Here is a 12,499-nt window from a genome sequence, read left to right as displayed (position 1 = left end):
GTATATATTATGACGTATCAATTTGGATACGTGCAAGTATACAAATATGGCACAAAATAATAATGTTGAAATGATAAACAAATTGTTTTACCTAATAGGACATGCATACTTACCTATATAAATAAATATATATATATATATGAACTTATATAAATTACTAATTGAGTTCATATACTTATTGTTATGTTTTTATATTAAATTATTACCTCTTGAATTATAGAAATGCTACAGAGTTTATTATTCAATGTACGATTTTGTTTTCCATGTGCAAGTTAAGTTAAATACAAAATCCTAAGCACCGACTTCAGCATCCAAATAGAATTCCGGACTCAACGAAGTTGGTGATTTCTTTTTGTTGGTTAAATGGCATGCACCTAGGAGAGTCATTTTGAGTATTTTGCCATGTTTAGTAAAGAGGAATTGGAAGTTTGGTTTGGCATGTGGATTTAGTCATAAGAAGGTTAGTGTTTGTATGTAAACTATTTTATGGCATGTGATTAATGAAATGATACCTTTGCAAATGATGTATGTTGTTTAACATATGTTTTTATAAGTGATTGAATGAGTTGTGCTTGATAGATAGAAAATGGTTGATATAAATGCAACTTAAACATGTTATAAATCTCATTAGGGCACAAAGTATGTATTTATGGAATAGTGAAAAGTGATATATGGATATAGGTAGGCATTTCTCATGTTGTGAAGTATTGCTTATTGTTAATGATTGAAAGGAGAATGTTGATAAGGTTGAAATGTTATATGTTGGACGGTGTTTCATATTATAGTTGAATATGTTATAAATGTATATATGCAATGCTAATATATGGTTGAGTTTGGTATTGGTTAGTTTGTTGAAAAATTTACAGGTTTGTATATTGAAATTGCATAAATGTTTGTGACGTCGCAACGTCATTCGAACGTTGTCACAACGACAAGGTCACGTTGCGACGTCGAAGGTATGTCATCGGGACAAGCTTGAACTCTAGGCTACGATGCGACAAGGAAATTCATCGCTGCGATAAAAAGGCCATTTGGCCAAGTCAGCATGTTACATAGCGACGAGGAACCCCCTCACATTGCGACATCGACTCGAAGTTCTGAAAATGTGACAAAATAATCATTCTTCAATCTCGGGTTAATTTAAGGGCACTCATATACTTGTATAAGATCCATAAAATGGTTGATTATGATATGTAATATTTGTAATGTTTCTATTTCCCTGAATGATGCAATTTGAAATAATTAATTTTCTGTGTATTTGACAGAAGTTGCTCCAATAATGAATGTGACATCTTGTAACTCGGACCCGACGACCAGGACAGATAATAGAGTGTTACAAGTAGATCTTCTATCTATATTGAATTTGACCTAATCAACATTCGTAAAACACTCCATATGGGTACGTTCATGATTCTTGTATAGTATACCTTTTTTAGGAGCTTTTTTTAAGTAACACAAGATCTGTTCTAGAGTTGTCTAATGATGAATGACCAGAGCTGACATAAATTGGCTAACAACATTGACTGTATACATGATATTTGGATGAGTTACTATGAGATAGTTCAACAGGACCCTCAAATAGACCACCATCATCTTTTGTGAGATGCAAATTAGGAACCATAGGGGTGTTGCATGGTTTGACTCCTATATTTCTTTTCGTTGTTGACAAGTTAAGCACATACTTTCTTTGAGATAAGAAAATCCCTTTCTTACTCCTTGTCACCTCCACTCCGAAAAGATATTTCAGCCCCCCTAAGACTTTTGTGTGAAATTTACTATGTTTCAGAGCCAAAATTCTTACACTATTATTCTGTGTAATGATGATGTCATCAATATATACAATTAGAAGAATGATGCCAATCTAATAATTTTTTTAGAATACTTAACGAATGCTTTTACTTTTCTTCAAACCATAATTTGGATTATTGGAAAAACAGGTTTGAAAAATGCAGCAGAAAATAAGTTTAAGGAAAAAACCAGAGTTTTAAAATTTTTTCCAAAATAAGAATTTGATTGTGATATCTAAAGTAATGAACACTTAATCACAATTGTACTTTTTACGATTCGTCTAGAATGAATGCGTCGGCTGAGTAGTCTTCTATGCTATCCTCAAGCTCACGTTTGCCTAGTGTGTGCTCACTTCGAATTAGAAAAATTTTCACAAAAATTATCAGTGCAGTAATTTCGCAATTTCTTTAAACTTTTAAGTCAAGTTGTAAATAAAAAAAAAATATCTTTAAAAATCTTATAAAATAATTTCTTCAGAGAATTTTCTCCCAACAACTTTTTCTTGAATTTAAGTGTGTAAAAAATAATGACCCAATGCTCTCTTTGTATAGGAGAATTTAGATAGTTTAACTATAATTAAACTTAATCACTCTAATATTAAATTAATATAATACTTATAAAAGATAAATATTAGATTAAATTTAATATTAAATCTATTAAATTGGTGTAATATTTATATATAAGATAAATATTAAACTAAATTTAATATTAACATAATCACTTTAACATTAAATTAATAAAATACTATCCAGATAACCATTAAATTAAATTTAATACTAAAATATTATTTTTAGAATAGTTAATCTGGAATCAAATTATCCGGTAGTGTCCCAGTAAGAGTATAATTCTTCCACTGCTTAACCACCGAAGAACCACTGCCGTCGACAATGTGTCGACCACCCAAATGCCATCGTCTCAGCCACCAATAAGAGTAAGATTCAATTTTGGAAATTAACATATCAATGTGCCTTTCGGCATTAAATCTCGACCTTAAATTTTAAGTAATTTGATAAGTTTCATGACGTTATTCGTATTTCATTTGCATTCTTTCGTGATATAAATTACTCTCTAACTCATCTAGAACTTAATTAGCATCATAGTAGTTTCTATCATAACTTTACATAATTTATTCAACCAATATAGTATTGGTTACCCATATCAATTCTAACGTAACATATAATAAAGTTATTTACCTTGATATCTTATCATACTTTGAATTGTCATTAGCTTTCATGATTCTACAACGTCACCAACAAACATATGATGAGCTAAAACATACTTTCATTAACAATAACTTTGAGTCAAAAACTAAACAACAAGTTAAACATAGGACAAAAACATATTACTCAGCACATATTGAATTAGAGATTACTTGATTACGATCTTTATATTCCTTTTAACTCTCGACATCCTGACGTCATCTTTAATCACATACGATAAATTTGGTAATAAAAATAATATTAGTTTCACACAAACGCATGAAAACACAACGATTTAACATAGTTTGTATTTTATGTGTTTTAGTCCCTTTATTCGAATTGCTCGTATCTTTCAATATTTATAGTATCAAATTTCACATTTATTCACTAGGGATCTCTTAATTTCAATCAATAAAATAATTTCTTAATAATTTTCATTTTGTTTAATTTAATCTCTAATGCCATAAAATTAACTATAGGGCTTAGTTGAATTTCTAATTAAATCTAACACCTTTCACTACATTTTAATATAGTCCTAACCAAGGGCGAAGCCAGGGGGGCAGCATGGGACCCGGCCCCCCTTAAAATGTAAAATTGCATTTTAGGCCCTTAAAATTTTTTAAAAATTTTAAATTAGTAAAGGTAAAATTTTACTTTGCCCCCCCTAAAATTATAAAATTCAATTTAATCTTTTACAAATTATAAAAATATAAATTATAAAAAATTAAAATTTCATCTGACCCTCCTAAAAAATTTTCTTGGCTTTGCCCCTAGTCCTAACATAATCTATACATATCCTTTATAATTCATCATCATCAAGCTCCAATTTCACTAAAATTCAACAATGGTAACTTGATATAACTTTAACAATTTAAAAATTATCACTTGGCTAACTTCATTAAGCTTAATAATCTAGAATCTATAAAAATTTCAAAGGAAAAGATTTAATTACCTTATTAAATTTGGACCGAATAGCTAATAGGATAAAGATAATTTTTCTTCTTTCTTTTAAGCCTTGACGACAAAACTAAAGAAAAAAAAGGTGACTTTTTCTCTTTCCCACTCACTTAAATATATATACTTTAGATTAATGAATTAATTAACTTAATTAATCATCATCATATAGTTAATAATAGAAGGTTTAACCATAATAAGATAATAAGACAAATTAGTGATAATGGAGGAATATAATCATTCCATCCCACTAAACTTATATTTAATAATGGTTAAATAGCCATTATGTCACTTGCATAATTATTTGTTATGTCCTCAATCATTTCTTAAATTAAAACTTAATAGCAATTGCATTTCAATTTAGTCCTTATACCGATTTAATTACTTGATCGTCCACTAATATATTTCAAATTAAACATGTAAATTCTTCTATTCATAATTTTACTTACTCGCTTTATGAAATTCAATTTCAAAACCACATTTTTAAATATTGACTAAAACTGGGTCGTTGCAATATGGACTAGGTTGGAAGCTTATTAATTAAGCAATACATGGACCAAATAGTAAAGTGACTAAATCGAGATGATTAAGTAAGAACTAAGTATGTCCTCAAAAAGAGGGTAGGTTAAGGATTTGTTAGAGTTTGTTTGACCCGAATCCCGTCACTTGTTGAAGAAATAAATACAATGACAAAATAAGAGGATCTTTGGGGGCCATACTACATAAGTTGAGCATGTATAAAACTATACTTCTACTATTTGACTTTGATTAGAACAATGTTTTTCAACCATTAAATAGATGTAGTCGAAACTCCTCTTAAATTATTCGTTTTTTTAATATGTAGTGAATTTTTTCTTCCCTCCTTGTAATTTTTTTTTAAAAAAAAATTCACGTAAAATCTGTATATTTTTATTTTTTACCGTCGTTATTAATATACAATTTGACTATCGATAAATCATAGATAGTGAATGAGCTAAATATAAGTCAATTGTGTAACACCTCGAAATGGCCAGTGTTATAACTCACGTCTCCTCAACGACTGATGGAATTAAATTTTCGAATTTGAGCATTGCATCAAGTTACAGTAAATTATTATTTAGCTGTAACACAGAGAAGACATCAAAAGTGGATTGTATTTCAAATTATTAAGTGATATAAGACTTAATCATAATGATTAAAGAATTAATTGGTAGATGGTTTTCAAGGGCGAGGGACTTGGATAACAATTCCACCAAAGGTCTAAATGTAACTAGACCATGATATATTGGAGTAGTGGCACCGCTCCATCATAGCCACCAATTTCCTTTTTATTAAGTCTAATGAGATAATAGCCATTGATTATAATATAATTATTTTTCCTTATAATAATTATGTGTGTTAAAAGTGGTATTCTTCTTCTCCCTTAGAACCGAAATTGGAAGAAAGGAGAAAGCTTGGTTTTATCTCCCATGACCGGCCATTGAATTTAAGGTATACATGCTTGTTCTTTAATAATTTTGATGGATTCTTCATTTATCGAGCTTAGTTTATTCAACCCACTTATTAAATTTTAGTATTGAAGAGAATTGCTGAAGTTATCATTATTGAATTTATAGAGTAATGAGACTTAAAAGCAAGGAATTGTTGAGAATTAAGCTTAGTTATGATAAGTTTATGTTAGAAATGTGGTGGAAGTGGTTGATTCAAGTTTTAATTAAGGTTACATGATTAAGTAAGTGTTATTAAGGACTTAATTGTAAGGAATGAAAACTTTGAGGTTTGTTAATAAATAATGATAGATTGAGGTCCATGTAGTATATTTATGAAGTCGAATTTTGATTCGATCGAGTCAATAATGAGATACGAGTATTTTATATATTAAAATTATAAAGGGACTTAATTGTAAAGAATTTAATTATGTTTGGTGGTTGGTTGTGCCTATTTTAAATATGTACTAGTATTATTTTTGTAAACGAATTATCAAACGTAATTAAAGACGAGGTCAAAACACGACGAATAACGAAATTGATTTGGGCTAATATAATTTTTTCATCACATAAAATAACTAAATATTTGACTTGTGGAATTATTAATTTTAGTTGTTGTTTTGATTATAATTAATAATTTTGACTACATTTTTAAAAAGAAATCATTGGATTATGATAAATAAATGAGTAATTCTTATTGATACGAGAACTAAAATAAATTGATAGTTAGACATATGTGAATTAAACGTACAGATACATTATCACTTGGAAGATAATATATATAGAATTAATTTAAGTACAAGGAGTAAATAGAAAATATTAATCTTATGTATTATAAGCGGTAAGCTGTAATTGAGATTTGACATCTTGTTGAATTTATGTATATATTCAAAGTTTGTGCTCCCATGTTTGATTCTCAATATATATATATATATATATATATATATATATATATATATGTGTGGTTTTTTACTTAAGATCAATAAGTAATTGGAATTAGAAAGATATCAAAAGTGAACATGTTTAAAAGGTTTTTATATCCTTAATTCCTTGATACGTGCGAGGTACGCTAAATAAGCAAGTGTTTAACAGATTATTCGGTATGTTTAACGAACGTGTATATTCAGTTTAGACACGTTGAACATGTCTCGAGACATATATTGCTAGGATTTGAGACAAAAATCTCTTAGTCTTGAGACATATTGTACGTATGTGATAGTATGAGCCTAGATTCAAATTCTTACTCCTATCTTGATCCCGTGTAAATTAGGGATTTAATCATTAAAGATATTTGAAATTTATAATGCATGTACATGGATAGTAGTGATGATTGATTTGAAATTGTCTGAATTAAAGTTGCGGAAATTTATTGTCTAAGTTGCTTTGGCAAAGTTATGTGACGTCAGGTATTCAGATTCGACGATCGAGTCGAGCGTGGGATGTTATATGACTAGGTGCAGTGGCAACATTAGGACTTAGAGTTCTAGGAATGTGATTCTGTAGCTTTCTACAATCCCATTTAGTGTGACCCAACTCATGGCGATAATAACACTCAATGTTCCCTGAAACACTATTGCGGTCATAGACTGTTTCCTCTTAATTTCCCCTTCCTCTACGAGTCCGCTCTCGGACAAAATCGTGGTTGCCTCCTTTAGTGACAAGTATCATATTTTTCGGTATAGAGAAGGCATCTTGAAGAGGCGTAATTTCCCCACAAGAAAGAATCTGAGATTTTGCAGCCTCGAACTCAGAAGGAAGACCAGCTAAAAAATTCATCACCGCCATTTGCTCTCATTGAGCTTGCTGCACTTTGATGTCTAAACTGAATGGTAACAACATATTCAGTTCTTCATTAGTTTTCTTGAAGTCCACAAAATAAGCAGTGATGGACGTGGCCTCTTTTTCAGCAAGATAAAAGGGCTTTGCACACCTCAAACATGCGCGAGATGTTCCCCTTGCCAGAATACAAAAATTCCAAATAATCCATTAGACTGTTAACAATTCTGATAAAATTTTAAAAGAATGATACTAATAAACCTAAATTAAGAAACTAAATTCTTTTCCATTCTCACTTAAATTAAATGCTTTTATTTTCACCCCACTATTTAATTTGCTCATCCAAAGTAATATCCATAAATTCCCCCCCCCCTTTTTTTTTTCATGTTTTTGAGCAATTTGCTTATAGGTATCTAAACTTTTCAATAACATATAAACCCATCTTCTTTTATGCTATAATATACACTATTATTTGAATATTTGATCGAGTTGGATCATCTATTAATAAAGGATTCAGTTGAAAAATTATAAAAAATTTATGTAAAAATATTGGGTTTTTGAAAGATTGATGGTTGGGTGTTTCATGATTTTTCTCCAAAAAAAAAATTATTTGAATTTATGGCCCTACTTATTTTTTTTTTGTCCATTTCTTTCTTTCTAGTTTAAGGTTTTCGTGGAGGAAATGCGTTTTCTCTCACTTGATAATATTTAAAAGGAAAAATAATTTTATTATTTTATTGATAAATTAATGTAGTTTAAAAATATCTAATTAAATTTAAAATATTAAAAAATGTAAATTTATAAAATATATTATAATTAAATATAAATAAAAATATTTTAAAATTATCTAATTTGAGCTTGACCTTAGTCGGGTCAACTTAAGATAAAAAAATCATCATTCAAGTTTAAACCAAGACAAGCTAAGTTTATCGAGTCATGTGGGCCACTCGATCTTTTGACAAGTATTACTCTGAATATAAAATTTGGGTATAAGTACTATATTTATACTAATAATCAAATTTATTAAATTGATGTAATGACTTAAATGAATATAAACATCAACTCAATTGAAAAATTTCAAAAATAAACAAACAAATATTTTGATAATTGTATATCTAAATGCAATTAGGGTAAAAAAACATCAATAATATTAGTTTCTTTTGTGGGAACAAAAAGCAAATTAGAAATCAATTAATCATAGCATATCCTCCCTTTAGTCACTAGAATAACATCATCACGAAGCAAATTAAGCGCTTCATCCGATGGATTCCTGTAAGTTTGAGTCTCCAACGGTGAGCTCAATGCCATCCTAGTTAAAGAATGAACAACATTGCATTCCCTATAAGTGTGTTCAATTATAACATCCCAATCCCTCTTCAGCAAAAAATTGATTTGTTGTAGGATTGCAAGCGATCCTGAAATATTCATTAAGTAGAGATAAGAAAAGATGAGCCCGAGATCAACGTTAGTAATCATGTATGATCCTTTGTAAACCTCTAGCCAGTAAAACGGTATGATATGGATTCCATGGCCGACTGAACATTGATCCAAATTTAAAATCATGTCGTTTTCTCAAGCTCAATCATGAATTGTGTTCTGATGCGTTGATAATGTTTAGATATAATCACATAACAGGATGAAACACCATAGAGTGTCATGAACAATAAGCTCTAAAAAGAAGGTATAGTCCCTCTGGATGCACAACCTACAGTGTGGTTTCACTTTCAAGTGTTGGCACATCTCTTTCCACATCTTTAAGACAATCTGTGCACTCGATGGAGAGTTATCAGTTTTGACCAGGTGATCTTTATAAGCAACAAAACTACGATAATTTATCCTTACTCAAGCAAATATAAAGCAAACCATAGATTGAAGCCTCCTAATTGATTAAGGGATAAAAGTGTCAAACAGATGCCTTAGCCATCTCCAATTCATCCTCCCTGGGAGGTTGTCTACAAGCACCGAAGCACACCTATGGCGTTCCCTTGTTCCTCTCATTCTTGGTATATATTGCTCTTTCCTTGGTGTTTTATGTGACATGATATCCTTGGTATATATTGTTGATACTTCATAAGGGTATTTTGGATTATAATTGGTTGTTGATGTCTTATAACGGTGCTTGAGAGTCTTAGAATGTAGGACAAGGAGTCGCAAGGATAAAAGAAATTTCATCAGCTCCTAATAATGATGTGTCGTTTTATTATAATTTAATGATGCAAAAAATCTATGTAATGATACATTAAATAATTTTTTTTAATCACTATTCTTTAACCATCAAATAGTTTTTATCTTTCTTACATATTTTTAATGATTTTATATTAATTTTCTCCCATTTATATATCCAATTTAAAGTATTTAAAGAGAGTTTGAAATACGTATACAAAATATGATATTTTGGCTTTCTTTTTAATTTTCAAAACCTAATCCCAAGTTCCATGTGAATCCTTTTTGAGACAAAGATCCACGTGGCCTGCCGATAAAACCGTTTTGGCGCGTCCTACGTTTCTTCCCCATGAATCACGAACCTCAACATAACAACAACATTAACAGCCCCATCAATATTACATAAAAAATTATTACAATCCATTAAAATCTTATTTTACAACTTAGTTTTAAGACCATCTTTAGTTTCCTTAAAACAATATTTAGCTTTATTACACACATTCTGGTATGTTTTTCTTTAGGTCTTCAGTTCTAATGTAACTTTTAGTAATCATCGTTAGTGAAAGAGTTTTTGTTTTTTGTTTTTTTTTTCTTGTTTGGATTTTAGCATTAGGAAGTCTTTTTTGTTGTTGTTATTCTTCTTTGTTATTATCATCACCAAACAAAGCATTAATGTAATTCTTCTTTAGATTCATAAATTTGCAGAGAGGCTTATCATAAGAATTGGAGAGAACCCGTCATGGAGATGATGATGGTGATAATGATGATGTTGATGATGATGATGATTGGTTCAATGGCAGATGATACCAATGATGTTTACAGTCCATGTGATGATGCCAAAGTGCAGAAACTAGATGGGTTTACATTTGGTGTTGCATTTTCAAAGAAGGAATTTTTCTCCTTCGAAAATGTGCAGCTTTCTCCATGTGATAGTCGCCTTGGTTTAGCCACCAAAAGTGCACAACTTGCTGTTTTTAGGCCAAAGCTAGACGAAATTTCTCTCCTTACCATCAATGGCAGCGATCTCGTAAGTATTTTTTTTTTACCTTGATTTCTTTTTATATATTTTACCATAGACATATTGATTTGTTATCAATCAAAGAGACAGAGATTGTTTAGGGCATACAGTTTTTTTGTATTTCATGTCTTGTCCATAGTTTGATATTAATTGCAATAATTTCGGTGTTTCTTTCTTGGTTCTGCATGTATGTCGTGTTGGACTGTGACAATTACGTTTAAACACCTTTATTTTTATTATTTTTAAACAAATCAATCTCTTCTACATAAATCAATTAGGTTTTGTTTTGTAGAACTAGAAAAATCGTATTATGTTATGAGAAGTAGGTAAATGCAAATGTTAATCAATACTTCTAAAAATTTTGAAACTTTTTTCTTTCTTTCTCTCTTTTTTCCTGGATTTTAAGCTTAAAGCTGGTGGATACATGGTAGCATTTGCAGGGAGGAAATATGCAGCCAGATCATTACCGATAATGGTTGCCGATGACAAAAACACCATAACTAGCTTCACTTTGGTAAGAACCTCAATAATGGGTTATTTAGTTATATTTCCGGCCTAATCATACTTGAGGGCATTACGCATATATTGTCATCTTTAAGAGTCTTGAACTTGCAACCTCTTAGAGTTCTCAAACAATTTCGATATCAATTGAACTAGTCTCCTCTACTATTTTGGAATTTGAGATTAATCTTTCAAATTTTTTTTTTTTAAAATAGTATTAATATGTCTAAATTGATAACATTATTAATTGTTACCTAAAATGTAAACTAAATTAACTATTAATTAATTAACATATTCAAGGAACTCCATGTCACCACTTTAACAACAATAATTTACGGTGTTATCAATTTAACCATTAGTGCAATGACAAAAAGACTTTCATTAATTTTAAGTTTATTAAAAGTTTGAACCCCGAACTTATACCTCTTCCATCTCAGCAATTCCCCCTAAAAAAAGGAGATTAGATCTTAAATTTTAATATAATAGAGGGATTAAAACTAAAATTAGATCTTATTTTTACCTTTATTTTTATTTTTTGCTTAGATAACATATTTAGTTTGTTTTAAATCCATAGGTTCTTGAATTCAAACAAGGCACTCTACAAAATTTATTTTGGAAAAGTTCTGGTTGTGATTCATGCTCTGGAGAATCAGCTACTTGTCTCAACAACCAAGACTGTGCAAGACCAACCTCAAAATGTGGGCAAAATGGGTGCAATTTGGGCATACAGTTAGCATTTTCTGGGACAGACAAGAACCTTGAAGCACTCAATTCATGGTACGAAGTTAGCAAATTCCGACAAAATTCACTCTATGGACTGTACGCAGATTTACGTGACAAGCTTTTCTAAGTTTGCAAATTCCCATGAATTGCCGATGGCCTTCGATTTGTTATTATTGATGGTCTATTTCTTCTACTCATTCGAAATTTAGACATTCTAACTCTAATAAACATATTTTGGTTACAACCTTATATTCAAGATTTTTGTTTTAAAATAAAGGGATTAAATTTTAAATATGGAAAGAATATATAGGGACCGAGAGCATAATTAAAAATAGTATAATTTGCGCGGGAAATCGATGTAGATTTACTTGTAAAAAACCTAAGTAAACCCCAAAACTAAAACCTATAAATAGGTGATTGTGCAAGATAGTTTTTCACCGGAAAGGAAAACTAGAATTGTGCTACATTCTTCCCTTAACACTGCATTTTCCTAACCTGCAAAATACAGTATCTAATTGTATAGTAAATGAAAAAATTGAGTTATACAAAAATATATATATATATATGTTAATGTTACGGATTTAATTCAAGAAACTCAACATAGCAATCTACAACAAATCTATAAATTATATATATAGATGAATTGATTTGATTTGATTTAATTAAAAAATAATTACAACTTTAATAAAAAAATAAAAAGGACGTGAAATAATTTTAGAAAGGGGCACTGATGGAGGGACGGGATATTCTAGAGTCCCCATCACATTTTTATTAAAGTTGCTGATATTAGAAGGTATAACTTGAAATCTTCTTTCTCTATCTTTTCTCAATTTTTCATGTCGAGCATGTTGACACTAAGGTTGGGAGGCCATAGAATTTTTGTGCAAGTAACTAGCGAGAGAGAAATGGTT

General features: G+C 30.0%; 1 protein-coding gene across 2 annotated transcripts; it reads left to right on the top strand.

Annotated features, from left to right (window-relative positions):
* Window positions 1-9,701: 9,701 nt before the first annotated feature.
* On the top strand, window positions 9,702-11,864 carry LOC108463393 (uncharacterized). 2 transcript variants are annotated; one of them, XM_017763339.2, is made up of 4 exons: window positions 9,702-9,851; window positions 10,036-10,373; window positions 10,771-10,878; window positions 11,440-11,864. In XM_017763339.2, the coding sequence occupies exons 2-4, from the start codon at window positions 10,086-10,088 to the stop codon at window positions 11,713-11,715; spliced, it is 672 nt and encodes a 223-aa protein (XP_017618828.1). In that variant the 5' UTR covers window positions 9,702-9,851; window positions 10,036-10,085; the 3' UTR covers window positions 11,716-11,864. The 2 variants fall into 2 exon arrangements, with proteins under 2 accessions (XP_017618828.1, XP_017618827.1); XM_017763338.2 differs by having other exon boundaries at window positions 9,702-10,373.
* The last annotated feature ends 635 nt before the right edge of the window (window positions 11,865-12,499 follow it).

The sequence above is a fragment of the Gossypium arboreum genome, chromosome 13, assembly GCF_025698485.1.
Source record: "Gossypium arboreum isolate Shixiya-1 chromosome 13, ASM2569848v2, whole genome shotgun sequence".
In the NCBI taxonomy this organism is placed as follows: domain Eukaryota; kingdom Viridiplantae; phylum Streptophyta; class Magnoliopsida; order Malvales; family Malvaceae; genus Gossypium; species Gossypium arboreum.
This window is presented reverse-complemented; position numbering and strand designations above follow the sequence as displayed.